General features: G+C 37.2%; 1 protein-coding gene across 2 annotated transcripts in view; it reads right to left on the minus strand.

Moving 5' to 3' along the window:
• The window catches only part of PDE4D (phosphodiesterase 4D), a 1,544,760-nt gene that overhangs the window by 1,015,354 nt on the left and 511,421 nt on the right, over positions 1–17,985 (minus strand). For both annotated transcript variants that reach the window (XM_071208178.1, XM_071208182.1), the window contains exon 3: positions 13,905–14,134. In XM_071208178.1, the coding sequence (XP_071064279.1) occupies positions 13,905–14,134 (230 nt within the window). The remainder of the gene's footprint in view (positions 1–13,904; positions 14,135–17,985) is intronic.

Here is a 17,985-nt window from a genome sequence, read left to right on the forward strand (position 1 = left end):
CATCCCAGGGTCCACAGAATAGAGGAATAAAATATGGACTAGAGTGGACTTACTGATATTCTACTACAAAACTATTGTGATGAGTAATAGAAGAAATTTTAGCATCGAGGTGGAGAAAGTGGCCACAGTAGTCGCTGAGGGCAGGGAGAGGGTAGAAGAGATGTGATGTGGGGGTATTTTGGGATTTTGAGTTCTTAATGAGATTGCAGGGTCAGATGCTGGACTTTATCCTGCCATAACCCACTGAAGGTACTGGGGTGCAAACTACAGGGTAAGCTATTATCTGTGTAATGCAGCTGTGCCCCAAAATGTGTTCACCGAGTGCAATGAGTATGCCACATTGATGAGGGAGGTTGTTGGTGTGGGAGGAGTGGGGGGAGGGGGGTACACAGGAATCTCTTATATTTTTTAGTGTAACATTTTTTGTGTGATGTATATATCTTCAAAAAAATACAATTTACAAAATGATGTGGTGGGGGGTGGGGAATGGGTTATGTGGGAACCTCTTAGGTTTTTTGTTTTTTTAATGTAATATTCCTTGTGATCTATTAACTTTAATTAAAAAGTAAAATAAAACAATTCACTGGAATGAAAATTGTTTTTCCCTTTGGTGCCTCTCTACTAACTCTTCAGTACTGATTTTACAATGAAAGTCCTAGCAAAGTCAGGGCATTTCCTCTACTTTGGTTACTAGCTTGATGAAGACTCATAATAAGTTCAATAAAGACTGTGTACTTGTCAGGGTCTGGGTGGCAGACCTTAGGCAGACCTAAGGAGCTTATCACAAGAATATAAGAGAGATGGCAAAATGGCTAGACAGCTTGAAGAACCAGACTTGAGCAGGACCCAAAGCAGTCCAGACCCAGCCAGGACGGAACCACAGGAGAGCCTTCCTAGGACCCTCTTGCTCACCAGCTGAAACCTGCCACCCATGGCCCCATCACCAGCACCACAACAACCATGCCACTGGCCTTTCTGTTCAATAGTGGCATGTGTGATGCTGAGGGTCTGAGCCACTACTTCAAGATCCCAAGCTTTGGGCGGGAGTGTCAGATTAAGCACTGAAGTCACAGGCCTCCGTCTAACTGCCAGAGGGGTGTGCAGAAGGAATGCCCATCCCCTGTTGCTTCCCTGGTGGAAGACTGAATCATGCCGCCTACCTATCCTAGAGTCCTCCAAAACAGGAAGAGTGTTAGCATACTGAGAGGCCAAAACAACTGTCCACTTTGAGGCCTTTATCTTCCTTGAATTCTCATCCTTCTGACTATCCCAAGGCCTATGTTTTTGACACCAGCAAGCAACGGGATGACAGTACTGTAAAATTAAAAACAACAACAAAATGACATAGAGCATCTGCTTCGTTACAATATCTAATGTTTGGAGGAATGCGTATGAAACCTAGCCTCACGCACAAAGGAGTTAAGAACTGAAAACAATATACTTCCTTGTTCCAGGGCTGAACAATTCTGAGGCAAATCTTAAGGGCCCACTTCAGGACTGAACAATAGTGAGACAGGGCAAAAATCACGTTAGTTACTTGCTTCAGGAAATACTTGCTCCTGGGAAATAAGACTCTAAACCAACGAAAATAGCATATTTATCAAGACTAACAGCTTGCTCTTCAAAACCCTCACTTCACTTCAAGATACCATTGATCCAAAGCTACTTGGTCTTAAAATCTGCCCAATACCAGCCAGTTACCCACTTTGCAGGGCCAGGCTCCCAGAAGAGGCCAGAAACCGTAAGGGTCTTTCAAGGTGGTATTCTCCCTCATTGAAGTGAGTCTGGTACTTCATTTTGCTTGATAAATCGGTTCTACTAGTGAACATTTTTTGGGAATCAACTGCCAACAAAGGGATAGTCATTTATACAACTTAACAACCTGTAAAACCCTGAAAAGCCCTCCCAGAGCTGCTGAAAATTCCTAATGAATTGCATGTAAGAAACAAAATATCATGAGTTTTATTTTTATCTTTTCATGAATCTACTGCCATATTCCAATGGTTCAATATATAAGTTGAGTGAAAGAATCCATAAATAAGTCATGAATGTGATTTTTAATATAATTTATGATTGCCACAAACACATATTTTCATTAATAGAATATAAAATGTGAGGGAAAATATTAGGCAGAAGCCAGTAACTCTAAAGTATCAAATTAGTTTTACATTGCATTTCAGGCCTTAGCTACATACAGGCAAATGCTTTACAGTGCCAGAACTTCAACAAAGACATAGTTGGATTGTTTGTTTTACTCCCCTTAAGGCTCTGAGTCCTTCCATCCATATAGTCATCATAATGATCATGGTAGTAACTACATAATGGTCCATGAATGTGAGCTTTTACTATCATCCATTTGCTGTTTGGCCAACTGCAGAGGATGTCTTTTACTTAAAGAGTACTTTTAGAGAAGCAATAAACCAAAAGTTATGAGGCCTCACCTCATTTTTTTTTTAGTAGATACTGAACAGAAGATACTAGAAATTATAAACCAAAATAAGAAGATACATATTCTTGTCTTCATTTGTTGTTGTTGTAAACCTCTGAAAATCAATTAACCTTCACATTTCTTAAGACAAATGAGGCATAATGAGGCCCTCTGTGCTTGAGCTACTGTGGAGTATAATTAATACCTTTCTCTAAGGCATTTTGTAAGTATGATATGCTCCCCAGTTGCTAAAGTCTAATCATAAATACCATTTCAGATGGTGAGAATTAAAAGAAACAGATAAAAACACTCTCACAAGGTCACAAAAGAGATCAGCATTAAACATTGTTTGCATAAGCCTCATATCAAGGTTTTCTGTCCCACATCCCAACTATGCAACTCTCAAATACTTTTAAATGAATAATAGTTTGAACACAAGTTGCTATAAGTTAAAGTCTACAAATAATGCATTGCATGCAAGTTAAGGGGAAAACATGTGCGTACCTTTCTGTTATTTCACTAGGATCACATTGTAGGCTAATTTACTGAAGAAAATTTGACGAACAGGATTTGTCCATATAAAATTCAATTTCATCCTGGATTTTACTGTGAAAGCTAAAAACATGAGGAGCAGTAATAATGCTTGAATGCCAGAAATAGTACTTAAGAATATTTAAGGAAGCAGCAATGTTTAAGACAATGATTATTTCTAATAAGGGAAATTCTTAAAAGAAAACCCAAATGCTAATGTAGAATACCTAAGTTGTTATTGTATCTGGTACAAAAATTAAAATATAAAACCAATTGTTTAAAATAAAATAATACTCTGACTGGAAAAGATAATGTACATTAAAAAGAGAGAGCGAGTCTTCTCTATCCAGCCTGAAATAAATCTAAAACATTGTTAAGTAATTTGGAAGATGTCAAATTCTCCAAATACCAGAAGCTATAATTGTTTCCAATTGATAATGAAATTACTAGGAACCAAAGAATACCAGTGAGGACCTATTTGTTTGGATTAGGGCCACCTCTGTGGCCTTTCTAAAAGACTTACTCCTCGTGGAATGTCTTTCTCCTCCTGGAATGTCTGTCTGTCACAGAACAGCTTTACCAGTTCTTGGAAAAGTTTTGAAATTCAGCACCAACAGCCATAGATCAGGCTGTACTTTCCCAGTACCTTACCCCCAATATTGCTCTATGATTTTTCTCTCTCTCTCTCTTTTAAGTAAACTTTATTTCAACATCAAAAAATTAAGTAACAGTAACAGATTATGTAGAGGAGATGGACAAATTCCTAGAAACACACAAACCACCTACACGGACCCTGGAAGAAATAAAGGAATTCAACAAACCAATAACAAGTGAAGAGTTAAAACAGTCATCAGAAACCTTCCAAAGATGAAAAGCCTGGGACCAGATGGTGTCATGGGATACAAGATTAATACACAAAAATCAATAGCATTTCTGTACAGTACTGATGTGTAATCTGAGGAGGAAATTAGAAAGAAAAAACATTTATAATACATTTATAATAGCAACTAAAACAAAATAATATACATTTATAATAGCAACTAAAGCAATCAAATATTTTGGAATAAACTTAAGCAAGGACATAAAGGACCTGTATTCAGAAACTACAGAACATTGCTAAAAGAAACTGAAGAAGACTTAAATAAATGTAAGGACATTTTGTGTTCATGGATTGGAAGACTAACTATCATTAAGATGTCAATTCTAACCAAACTGATTTACAGATTCAACGTGATCCCAATAAAAATCCCAACAGTCTTTTTTTCAGAAGTAGAAAAATCAATTCTCAAATTCATTTGGAAGGGTAAGGGGTCCCAAAAAGCCAAAAAGTTATTTTTTAAAAAAGTAAGAAGTTGGAGGAATCTCACTTCCTGACTTTAAAGCATATTACTTAGCTACAGTGGTAAAAACAGTATGGTACTGGCATAAAGACAGACAAATCAGCCAATGAAACAGAATCAAGAACCCAGAAATAGACCCTCATACTCCAGTCAAGTGATTTTTGACAAGGCTGTCAAGCCCTCCCAGCTGGGCCAGAACAGTCTACTCAATAGATGGTGCTGAGAAAACTGGACATCCCTAGCCAAAAGAAAGAAAGAAGGCCCCTATCTCACACCATATACAAAAATTATGTCAGAATGGATCATGGACCTAAATATACAAGTGACAACCATAAAACTCCTAGAAGAAAATGTAGGAAAACATCTTCAAGATCTTGTGGTAGGTGGTAAACCCAAAGCACAAGCAACAAAAGAAAACATAGATAAATGGGACCTCCTCAAAATTGAGCATTTTTGCACCTCAGAAGACTTTGTCAGAAGGTTGAAAAGGCATACAAATCAATGGGAGAAAATATTTGGCAATCACGTATCTGATAAGGGTTTAATATCTGTGAAATACAAATGTATCATACCACTAAACAATAAAAAGACAAACTGATTAAAAAATTGGCAAAAGACTTGAAAAGACAGTGGTCCAAAGAAGAAATTCAAATGGTTAAGAAACACATGAAAAAAATGTTCAACATCACTAGCAATTAGGGAAATGCAAATCAAAACTACAATGCAATATCATTTCATACCTATTAGACTGACCACTATTAAAAAGTCAGAAAACTGTACATGTTGGAGAGGATGTAAAGAGATAAGAAAGCTTATTCACTCTTGGTGGGAATGTAGAATGGTACAGTCACTGTAGAAGACTGTTTGGCAGGTCCTAAGGAAGTTGAATATAGACATTAACCACTCATTACTCCTCTGCTGTCCTGTGAACACCACTCATTTGACATCTGTAATCAATTCAACTTCCTCATCTCTGACTTCAGCCCATCTCCCTGATCCTGTCTCATTCACTGGAAACTGACACACACTTTTGTGCCTTGGTATCTTGAGTCATGTCACTAATAGGGGTGACTTTGATGTTGGTATGGAAGTCACTTCATATCCGAATTTCTCAATTCCTCAACTACTTCTTTTTCACGGCTGTCGCCATCCTCCCTGACAACCCCTACATCTTGACAAAGCCTTAAATTGCCTCTGCCACTTAAATGTTAAGATTCAAACATCCCATTCTCCAAATACAACCTCTTATCTTTCAGTTTGCTCAGTTATTTTAATTTCACCTCTTTGAAATCAAGGAGGTTGATACACTCATTTCAATGTCCAGCTTAGTTGTCACAGTCATCACTTTGTTCTCTCTCTTGCAAATATCCTCAAATCCCTTGCCTTATTTTTCTTACACTGCACCTACTTTCAAAATCTGGATCAATCCAACTGCCTCCACCATGACTATATCTTGCTGCTATGAACTCTTGGGGAATATCCCCAAACCACAAAATTGGGTACATAAAAAATTAATGGTAACTGTTACCACCTGTGCATTCAATGTGACCTACTGTTCTAGCCACACTTGACAGCTTTTCGTTATCTGAATGCAGGCAGCCAGCTTTATCATGTCCTGCACTTTGGCCGTGCTGTTCTTTATACCTAGGTTTCAGCTTAGGTGCCAGTTCTACAAAGTTTAGTCTAGTTTGCTCTTCCATGATATGTTGCATTATTCTATATATTTTTTTCATCTACTTCATCATATTTGTACATTATATATAACAAGCAATATTATAATTGCCCATTTTCTTGTTTGTCTGCCTTATTAGATTCTATTATAACTCTGTGAAGGAAGAGACTATGCTGTGTTGAACCTTCTGTCTCCAGCTCATAGCTCAGTATATGGAAAATAAAAGACATTAAATATTTGTTGGACGAATGAGGAGGTGAATACATAAATACATGGTTAATACCTGATTGAGTAAACATATACATTAATCAGTTATTCTTTATTGTTTTGAACACAGTTCTGTAACATGTGGAAATATATGGCTTCAATAAATAAAGTTAATCTGAAGTTCCATGTTAGTGAGGGCACAAAAGTTAATGGAAGAGTAACAAGGGAGAACACTTCTAAAACAAATAACCAAAAGATGGAACATTTCCAGAAAGTCAGTTTTGCAATATAATATTTATGTATTCCAAACTATGTATTCTAAATTTTATTCTTATATTTCAAAGTATATATTCAAAATTCTAATTTTATATTCTAAAATGTTGTTTCTATGTATATCTTCCATACAATAAGGCATGCGTGTATGAGCATTTGTATTGTGTATTTATTATGCTATTTAGCATTATTCACAATTCTTTAGGAATCACATTGGAGCTTAAGTCAGAAATAACCTGGTATAAAGCCCATTTGGAAATATGGACAAAAGTCTTTCCTCTCCCAGGCTCAGAACCACCAATTTTAGTATAAATGATGCTAATTTATCAAATAAAGTCAACCTGTCACCCATATAAGTTACATAAATGACAACGACAATTTAACTAAATGTCATACTATTTTGGCTGAATCCCACAGATTTCGAATAGACCAAAAATGCCAGGCTCCATCTACTTCCTTTCAAATAGAGAGACGATTCTAAACTAATGGGAGAAATAGGTCTGATAAATATCTCAATCCTAAATTGTTAGAATGAATTCTAACCAATTGACTGGCATTTTCTGCAACACGCCCCCCCCCCGCCCCACCCCACCCCCCACACACACATACACAAAGTGTGTTTCCACAGGTTAGGTATTTTTCCAATAGATCATTTTCTATATACAGCTTCTAAAAGGAATCTCTTTGCCCTTTTGTGTCACCTATGTGTAGAAAAAAATTGATATGATCATTTAATCCTCTTCTGAGTTTCAGCTGAACATACTTTTTTGTTTTGGATTTCTCAAAGAAATGTACTTTGGTCAATATTAAGTTGGATTCGTTTCTGCAGCACATACTAAATTAAATACCATTCAGTGAGGACACTTTCAACTGAATTTTTCTCTTCATAAACAATCTCTCCCACGGCAGAGTAGCATGACTTTTAAAGAATTGTAAACTCTCCCTAAACACTGTTGGTCATGAATTGTTCTGGGTTACATAAGGAGGTCAAAGAGGTCAGTGATTATAGCAAAGGAGCTATATGAGGAACTTAAAAATTATGATGATTCTCTGATGGAAATAATGAACAGAAGGGGCTTTTCTTCAGTTCCGCACTGTGTCTGAGATAGTATTGTGACTTCTGTTACTTTTCATGGTGATACACATGCTTCACTGGGCTCGTTATTGTTGTTGTTGTTGTTAAAATATAGGATTCCAAGCCAACCTATAAACTAAAACAAGTAAAAGTGTCATTGGAAAGGATTAAAAACCACGACCTGACTCTCTCTGACTTGGTAAAGGCACAAGTTGCCACTCTCTGCAGTATTGTTAAGACACAGGATCCTATGATTACAAAAGTGAACCCCTGCCTAGAATATGTTACTTTACTGAGGCACAGATACAGAGTAAAAAATTGTGGTGAAGTATCAGTTCACCCAATAGGTCTTTAATTAAAATATCAGAAAGTATTACAAGATTGGAGAAGCACCACAGTAGTCTGAAAAAGAAACTGAAGTTTGATAATTATCTTATTTTTTTATAAATTGGATGCATGATAGATAATATAAAGCCATTTAAGATTCTATGATATGTGAGGGGAGTTTATCCGTATCTTTTTAGTGGTTTATTTTACATTGTATTAAAGAATTGCTAATGCTTCTGGAAATAAAGTGTCATTTTTCAAGATATCATATCGTAAAGATAAAGTAGTCCATCACTCTTAGAGTCTACTTCTCATCTTGCTAATCACAAATTTTAAGGCAAAAATAACACTAGATTTAATGAAATCAGAATAAATATTTGAGAAGCAAAAAGCTAGTGATATTTTGAGGATTTCTGAGAATTTTAGACAAATAACATATCAATAAATTGTATTTAAATTAATCAAAGACAAAATGGATCCAATTTCTTTTACATAACCTGAACCTTCAAGATGAATGGAAATATTGCTTCCCAGTTTCTTTGCAGTGATTATTTTTAAAACCACACCCAAGTCAAGAATACTTTATTATATTTCTAAGGAATCACTTACAATCATAATTATTTATGACATTTTTGCTTTTGGAAAGCTTTGCCAAGTGGGTTGTAGAGCTTTCATTTAACTTTCAATAAGAATTTAACATATAAATCTCATGAAACCTGAGCACATATCCAACATGAAGGTACAGGTCTTGTGGGTAGATTGAAATACAACCCCCTAGTTCCATAAATCCTCGGGTCCAAAATATTTCAAGTGTGAAATGCCCCACTCTTAATACCTTATTAAGTTAAGGTATTAACTTAAAGTTTCTTTAACTTTATTAAGTTAAAGAAAACAAATTTGGAAGATAAGATTAATCTGCTTTAGCCAGACTTCTCATTTTTTTTCCTTTTGTTTTCTATTTGGATTTTGATTCACTAACAAAATACTGAAAATTATATTTTATGTTCGTTATAATATACAGTGTGTGCTTAAGAACACTCCTTGGGTGAATGGTTGATAAAAAAAATGTCTATATCTGTCACCTGGGACCAAGCATTCTAAGAGTGAATTTCCCTAAATTCAAGGAAATATTTCTCAAAGATACTTATAAAATGAGGCCTTAACTAGAGCAATAATTCCCCCTATGCTGGGTAGTTTATTTTATCCCCAAGAGTGACCATTTCTTCTTTTAAACTCTTCATTTTCTTTTTCATAGGACATAGCAATGTAAATACACACACTGTACTTCTCCAGTGGGTAATAGGATGCTAGTGATGAAAAAGTGTTTGTGATGTTCTCCACCCACTTGTATTTCTGCATATACATCCATCCAGAGGTGTCATCATGTCACAAGAGGACATTTTATTATGCATCATTTTATTTTACCTGATGTAGCAGTGAAACCAGCTAGGGAGATTTATCACTGCCTATTTCCGCACCCTCTCTGCTCGCACAACTTCCGACTTGCCTGCTGGGATCAATTTCCATATGCCTTGCAAACTAAACCTTCCTCAGTATGACCACTGAGGAAAATAAACCAGTGTCAGAGCTGAGCTCCAAACTCCTCCTGAATTTCTGACCAAGGAAATATATAGAAATCAGCCAGGGTTGAGCAGAAGTGGAGCAGAAGAGAGAATGTCTGTCCTCATTCCAGCCATAATTGAACAACGCTTGAAAGCAGGATGTGTCTGCAGAAAGATGCCAAAAGTGGGACATAGACTTCTCAACACAAAAGTGACAGATCCATAATAATCTTAACTTTCTGAACAAGGAACAAATTTCTGGTTGACATCTATATCTTGAGACCATTCATCTCCCCATTTCTCCTTCAAAATGTATGATCTTTGAGGCTGATTCCAATAAGGAAGCTAACAACAACTAATGTGATTTCTCTCCATATTTCCCTCACGTATGTGTTTTTGCTCTTATATAGTAAATGCTTATAAGATGCCAAGAACAATGCTCAATGTTTTATTTTCACAAAAATACTATACCATAAAATAGGTATTCAAATTATTCTTAAATGTGCCCTTGAGAAAAATGGAAGCTTGAAATGGTTAAGTAGTGTTCCCGAGGTCATATAGCCAGTAACTGATGAGGCAAGATTCGAATTCAGGTTGCCTCTAGAACCCCTACTCTGAAGCACTTCTACTCTGCGAGCAGCCATCTGAACATCATTTCATTCTCAACTTTTTTTTGTCTGTCCCTTACTGCCTGGATGTCCTGTTTGCTGCCGTCCTATATTAAACTGTCTTGTCTCCAAGCAAAATTGCCCTGCTGCTTAAATGTCGTTCTTGGTAATGGTTTCCATTTAGTACCTGTGTTCATTTTCCCATTTCCATTTTCCTCTCTACCCTTTGCACTTCACTCTTTTCCTTTTCATTATTCTTTTTTCTCCTCTGTCCTCCTTTCTCTCTTCTCCCACCTAATTCCAGCTTCTCGCCATCTCTCTCATCCTCATCTCCCTGACTTTTCACGGACACGTTCTCCTCACACACACCCGTGCACACACACATGTTGACCAGAGGCCCTTAAAGTTATCACTACCCTCAAAGTAAACAGAAATTTAAAATGCAAATCGACATCTGGAAGAAAATATTCACTTCACAATACACACATCTGACAAAGAACTCATGACTAGAATACATTTTATTTTATTTTATTTTACTTATTTATTTATTTATTAAAGATTTATTTATTTATTTATTTAATGTCCCCCCCTCCCCTGGTTGTCTGTTCTTGGTGTCTATTTGCTGCGTCTTGTTTCTTTGTCCGCTTCTGTTGTCGTCAGCGGCACGGGAAGTGTGGGCGGCGCCGTTCCTGGGCAGGCTGCTCTTTCTTTTCACGCTGGGCGGCTCTCCTCACGGGCGCACTCCTTGCGCGTGGGGCTCCCCCACGCGGGGGACACCCTTGCGTGGCACGGCACTCCTTGCGCGCATCAGCGCTGCGCATGGCCAGCTCCATATGGGTCAAGGAGGCCCGGGGTTTGAACCGCGGACCTCCCATATGGTAGACGGACGCCCTAACCACTGGGCCAAAGTCCGTTTCCCTAGAATACATTTTAAAAAGCCCCTACAAATCGATAACTAAATGAAAAACTGGGCAAAATATATGAGCACAACACAAAAGGAGATATACAAGTGGTCAATACACATATTAACAGATAAATAATATCACTACTCACCAGGGTTATACAAACTAAAATTTCTAAAGATTGCTAAATAAAAACACACACAACCTTACAGCTCAAACATGTTCAAAAGGAATTGTTAAGGACCATACATGTGCACACATTCACACTGCCTGGGATAAACCCAAAGTGGAATTATGCAAGTGTTAATAAATAACAGTTCTCTTGATCTCAGTCTCTTGTCCCAGGAACTCCAGGAGAAAACTAATAGCTTTCATCCATAGCACTCCTTTCTGCAAGTCAACTTTTCCTTTTAGAAACCAATCACACTTCAGTGCCAAATCATGGCTTTCTAAAGAGGTAGAACAAGCCCCTAGACCTGTTGGCAGACACTTGACTGTGCAAGTATCTGAAGTACTGGTATGCCAGAAGTAAGCAAAAGTCATGGTGTTAGGAAAGACGGGGAAAAAATCCAAAGGACATGAAACGTCTCCTTTCCCCCCAGAGATTAACAATTACTAAGGTCTCAGTATAGGTTGAGAATTGGACCTAAGGGCATACTGTCCTTTGATAACTGAAACCTGGCAGTAGGCAACAAAGCTGAAATAGTATAAATTTCCCATCAGCCCTTTCCGGTGGCTGTGAAGGAATCTGGGGCTCCCTACTTAGTTAACTGAAATGACTATAGAATGTGACTCCAGTTTTACCTTGTACTTTTCTGCCAAAGATGAGACATTTCAGTTAATTCTACTCCTGCAATTTCTATGTCTCAATATGCAATTTATAATCTTTTTGGACACTCCTGTCCATGGTTTCTCTTAGCTGCCGTCTGGTACAGACAAGTCATCCTTGTTACATGTCTTTTAAAAATGCCAATTCTTTACTTCAAAATATTGAATGCATATGTAAGTTAGGTACAATTTAGCTTATACTTGGTACTTAGGTTCCTGATTAGGAAGAAAGTGAATTTTTGAACCAACAGAATGCTGTGATGCAGACAATCCTGAACCTCTAAGTTCCTTGGCACTTGGAGACTATTTATTTGTTTTTAGTAACACATTCAAATTTAATTAAATGAGCTTAGCTTTTAACTGAGATTTTTTCATTAAACACATTGCCTAACGACATACAGATATATTAAATATACTGGCGCCTTCTCCTTTTAAGGGTGCACAATATAACACCAGCTTAAAACTGGGAAAGCGTATTTAGCCATCAAATTTCTTGAGAGACCAAAATTAGTAGAATATATCAGAACGTCAAATTAGTTTATTTTTATGGTTTAATGGTAATCCTTTCTCCCTCAAATGTGGAGAAAGCAAGGTAAGGATTCTAAGATAAACCTGGTGGGTAGAAAAGAGTTAACAGCAGGCCTAAGACTGCTTTCTTTAGAAGCCCTGTTTCCAAGGTTGGCCCTTAGCTGGCATAGGGGAACGGTGGATTTCAGGAGGGCTGCTCCCCTCCTCCCTAAATAAAGTGTGTCCCACTGTGCCTAGACTCTTTGTACAAACAATGCGGTGGATGCAGAACACCTGCTTTCTTTCCGGGGGTCTGGAATTTTGGTATGTGCTAGGCACAGTGCATCTATGTGACCAGCCTCCAAGAAAAGCCCTGACACTGAGTGTTTCATAGATTTCCCTGGACAACATCACAAACATGTTGCTGCATTCTCGTTGCTGGGAGAATATACTTCCCCTTCATGGGGTGGGGGGCGGGGAGTAGAAGGCAGGCCTCCAAGTTATGCTACAAAGTCAGAATTTGTCATCTTTTTATTTACCTAGTAGTTATATTCCTCTTACCTTTGAGTAACACAGGTGTTTTAGACTCATCAATTAACAATTCAAACTAATTTCAATATGCTACGGGCAAGTTGCTGGCCCAATTTCCATAGACTTTGAATTTTTTTTTCTGATCACAACTTTCCCAACAACCTTTAGGAAAATCTAAAAGGCACCTTCCCTAACCATGCCTTGAGCCTGGCAGAGAATGAGGAAGAAACCCACATTTACAGCATAATAAATTGGTATTTTGCTGTAGTTTTAGCAAATTTTCAAGAGTCTGTATGTGGGGAGTCCACTGACTTCATTTTCTTTTCCTTCTCTCTACATTTCCTAAAAATGCAGCTGGATAAAAGAGCACATAATGGGAATGTCCACTATCCTCAATTTTTTCACTTTTTTAATTTTAATTTTTGGCCTGGTGACATTGCTACTAAAGAGTAAAACCTCCATTGGTAAATAGCAGGAAAAAGAGTAAAGACACAGAACTATGGGAAATGTGGAAATACTATATAAGGTAGGAAACAGAAATGTTAGATGATGGAGACATGATTTTGTGGGATCCTTCTATAAGTACAAATGCTAAATAAAACTGCCTCATGCCGGGAACTGAGAAAATAATCTGGTAAGCAACACCTCAAAGTGTCAGAGGCCAAATTACTAGACTCATGAATATAATTGCATATTTCCTTTGATTCTAATTACAGTAAAGTCTATGCTTCATTCCAAATTCATTTTGTTATCAGAGAACATTACCTACTCTTTCCAGATATGTATGCCTACATGGTAATTTGCCCATTAGTTCCCATCCATTAAGACTTTTTCTATTAAATCCCATATGACCAACATTAATTTTCCAAGTGTAACTGCCCTTTCATGGGTGCTTATTATCATTCACCAATACATTTTCAACTCCTTCTTGTAAGACAATTTGACCAGACTGTCTCCACTCGCAAAGACAGAAACTTTGCCTCCTTACTTTTGACTCCAGAAAGCTCACTCTTCTCCCACTCAAGCCAAGCAATGAGCCATACAAACTCAAAACACCACAGGTAGCAATCAGCATCCAAAATATAATTGGGAAATGTTCCCCATGGCACTCACCCAGTGGAGTCTGCTGAGGTGATGGCAATCAGAGGGAGAATCTTCAGGGGGAGGCTGGTTGGTCTTTGGATGTTCTCGGATTCACTTTTCAGGTCAGCTTGTTCCAACTGTCTGAAGGCTAGAGGGGGAAGCTGAACACTGCGGCAGGAAAGTCTCCGTACCAGATAGGGTTCCATTCCTCGGAGAGGATCTTCCTCTTCATTACTGGAATGTAGGGTTTCCTCAGAGACCTAAGGCAAAAGTCCAAGAAAGTACAGGTAACCAAGAAAAGTCCCAACATTTTTCATTATATAATGGCTATACCCTTTTGGAGTAAGAAATTAAGTTAACTTTACACATGAAAAATGATAACAAGAAGGAAAAGTCATTCATAAAACAATATTTGGTGAAAAAATTACAACTAAGAACTGAAATACAGATTTATTTTAAGAAAAGGAAATCTGTTCACTGCTATATTTAGGTATGACTTAGCTGTAACAGTTAACTGACATCTATAATAATCTCAGAATGTATGAGCTTTGTGCATGGATTTTATAAAATCAAAGGTAAATCAAACTGCATTTTGGGACTGGATGTGGCTCATACAGTTGAGTGCCTGCTTTTGTCCACATGGGCAGTCCTGGGTTTGGTTCCCAATGCCTCCTTATAAACAAAAACAAACAAACAACAAAACAAATAACAAGCAAACATAAAAACCAACTCAGGGAAACTGATGTGGCTCACTGGTTGAGCGCCAGCTTCCCACATATGAGGTCTGGGGTTCACTCCTAGTCCCAGTACCTCAAAAAAACAAAGACAAAAAACAAAACAAAAAAATGCATTTATATCTTCCATGTAATTTGCAAAAATTCTTTTAAATATATATCCAGATATATTCATGTGTTCTTATATATGCATATAAATACATATGCATAACATCGTAAATCTCATAGATATTCTATGTATACATATATACACACACTCACATGTTTCCCCCACATACATGCCTTATGAAGAAAGAGGAAGAAAATGAGTTCTATTTTTTCTTCATATTTAGAAACAGTTACTTGAGTACTCTCTTGCAAAGTTTTCAAATATATTTTGTGTATAAAAAAATACCTGAGAAGAAAATCTAAATATCTTGTGGAATTATATTGAAATCACAATTGAATTTTTCAAATTTGATCCATATGAGCCAAATGCAAAGGCAAATCAAGTATAGAATAAAGTAGAAAACTTAGTATTTCAATTCTAATTTTTCTAAAGAAAAAATATATTGTTATATGGGCAGTAATTATTTCCAAGTGGTTGAAACTTCTACTCTGGCAACATTTAATGCATCCACATATGCAAAACTGGAGGGTCACCAAATGTCATAAGGTAGCACACTGCAGTAAAATACCTGGCTGTTAGAATCTTTGCATTGCCACTTTCCTAGCTGTATTCTTAGAGTGCTGTTTAATCTCTCTGAGGCTTCTGTTTCATTATGAAAATGGGGTAATATTTACCCACAGGCTTTAAATTAGATCATGCATGCAATGTGCAGAGTTCATTACCTGCAATGTGATAAGCAATCATAAATGGCAGTTCTCTTTCCTTTTCAGTTTTCTAGGTGAAGAAACTAATCCAGAGAGGCAGAGTACCTTTCCCAAAATTAGGCTGTAAGTTAAACATGCATGCACTTAGGAGCAGTCCAGACCTAGTGTAGACTATCTGTTGTGCTCCTTATTATATTAATATGTTTAGGAAAGTAACAAGGTTGTTTCTACATCTGAAAATGGAGTATAATAATATTTACCTTTCAGGGTCATTGTCTGAACCAGAGATATGAAATATTTGAAGCACCAATATATGGGACACAGTTTGCACTTAACAAAATGTCAGCTTTATTATTATAATCTGGGCTAATTCCCTTTATATTTTCATAGCATTATATTGCCTTAGATAATTCATTCATTAATTTGGTTACTAAATAGAAAATGTATCCCTTTCTGATTTAGAGCCTTGAAATCCCTGAAAGGATATACAATGGTAGACTCAGCCATGGATCATATATTAAAATTATATGGAGGAAAAAAATGATAAAAGAATAACACTTAGAAGGTAAAGAAGGGGTTGAAACTAAAAACAAAGCTCATTTACTCCAAATATTAGATGTGGAGTTTTAGATTGTAAGGGTCTGTGCTTTGAGGAATGTACTTGCTTTGTAGAGCAAGAATAATAATAATGGCTAGTATTCACTGTGTCCTTATTAAGTGGTGCTGGGTTTTATATATACTATCCCATTTAATAGTTACTAAAATCTTATGAACTAGGTCCTATTATTCCCCCTATTGCACACATAAAGGGGCAGCAGTCTATAAAATAGCATAACTTGGCCATTTGTCCACATGGCTAGGGGAGTGACCAACCTTCCCAGTTTTCCTGGAACTTTCTGGTTTTAGCACTGTAAGACCCTTTTATTGGGAAATCCCAGTCCAAGGCAGAACAGGATGGTTGGTTAGCCTACAAGTCAGTACTTAAGCCAAAATTTCTTTTATTGAAAGCTGTAGCTAATAACCACTAAACTGTTGTGAGAGTTTGAAGTTCTTTTATGAATCCCAAAAGCAAAATACTGTGTTTTAGAACTAATCCGTTCCTGTGTGTGTGAAACATTTTTGATTGGACTATGTCATTGAGGCGTGACTCAGGTTGAATCTCCACCCTTTTGCCCAGCCTTATATAAATGGAGACAAAGAGAGAAACAGAGGAAAAGGGAGCTGCCATTTTTACTGTCCCTGGCAGAGTAAATGTTATGAAAAAAAAAGAGAATAGAATACACATATATAGATCAAAAGTTAATAAGCCTCACATTTTCATTAAAATTTTTTAATAGAATTGGGCTTAGGACAGCCCTACATAAATATTGGAATTAGCAATAGTCCTTGCTGATTAAATCAGGAGATAGACTTTATAGGCCTGACCCTGTCATTAATTACTTATGTGACTTTAAGAAGTCATTTAACCTCTCTAGCTTTAGTTTCCTTAGACATAAAGTTAAAAGGCTGTACAAAATTAACTTTTAGACCAATTTCAGTTTTGAAATACTCAGCTTTTATAAGTACCAATGGCAAAATCTGTTTAATGAGATGACGGACCTAGAAAACCACAGGAAAACATACGTACCTTGGAGCAGTTTGATATGGTTATGAATTCCAAAAATAGATACTGGATTATGTTTGTAATCTGATCTGTACCTGGGTATGACTGAGTTATGATTAGGGCTTTGAATGGGCCATGTCATTAGGGCATTGATTCCCCACCCCTTGGTGGGTGGGACTCACAGATAAAAGGCATGGCAAAAGACAGAGTTGGGGCTTTTAATGTTAGAGTTTTGATGTTGGAGTTTGATGCCGAATCCTTAAGCTGGAGCCCTGGGAAGTAAGCTCACAGAAGGAAGAAAAGTCAGCCCCAGGAAGAAGCAAGCCCTGGGAAGAAAGGAACTTTGAACCCAGAAAGAAGCAAGACCCTGGAAGGGAGGAACCCAGGAAGCCTGAACCCTCACAGCTGTCGGCAGCCATCTTGCTCCAACACCTGGAAATAGACTTTGGTGAGGGTAGTAACTTATGCTTATGGCCTGGTAAGTGTAAGCTCCTACCCCAAATAAATACCCTTTATAAAAACCAACCAATTTCTGGTATTTTGTATCAGCACCCCTTTGGCAGACTAATACACACATGTAAAGTTCTTAGCTTCTGGACTGGAAAAGTGAGTCTAAGCAAGCCTCTGGGTATTTGTGAAGTCCACCTACGGAAAAACCTGAAAGCCTACCCCATACTCTTAGATTGCTAACAGGTCATAATTTTACTTCACATATTTCTATAGAAAAGGTATTACCTAAGTGAGTAAATTCACTTCTTCAGGATGAACATGGAAAAGAAAGACAAAGGCAAAGCCCTGTAAACTTTAGGAACAGTGAATGTGACTGGACACGGTTAAGATCCTTCTCTAAGAGCTTAGTTGCTTGTTCTATGCACTAGTATTGTAACTACAAAAATGCTTTATATAACCCAAGTATCCCATTTAATGTTTGTGACATTCTCTATTACATAAAACTGCCTCA

This window comes from Dasypus novemcinctus, chromosome 2 (genome assembly GCF_030445035.2).
Source record: "Dasypus novemcinctus isolate mDasNov1 chromosome 2, mDasNov1.1.hap2, whole genome shotgun sequence".
Taxonomy (NCBI): domain Eukaryota; kingdom Metazoa; phylum Chordata; class Mammalia; order Cingulata; family Dasypodidae; genus Dasypus; species Dasypus novemcinctus.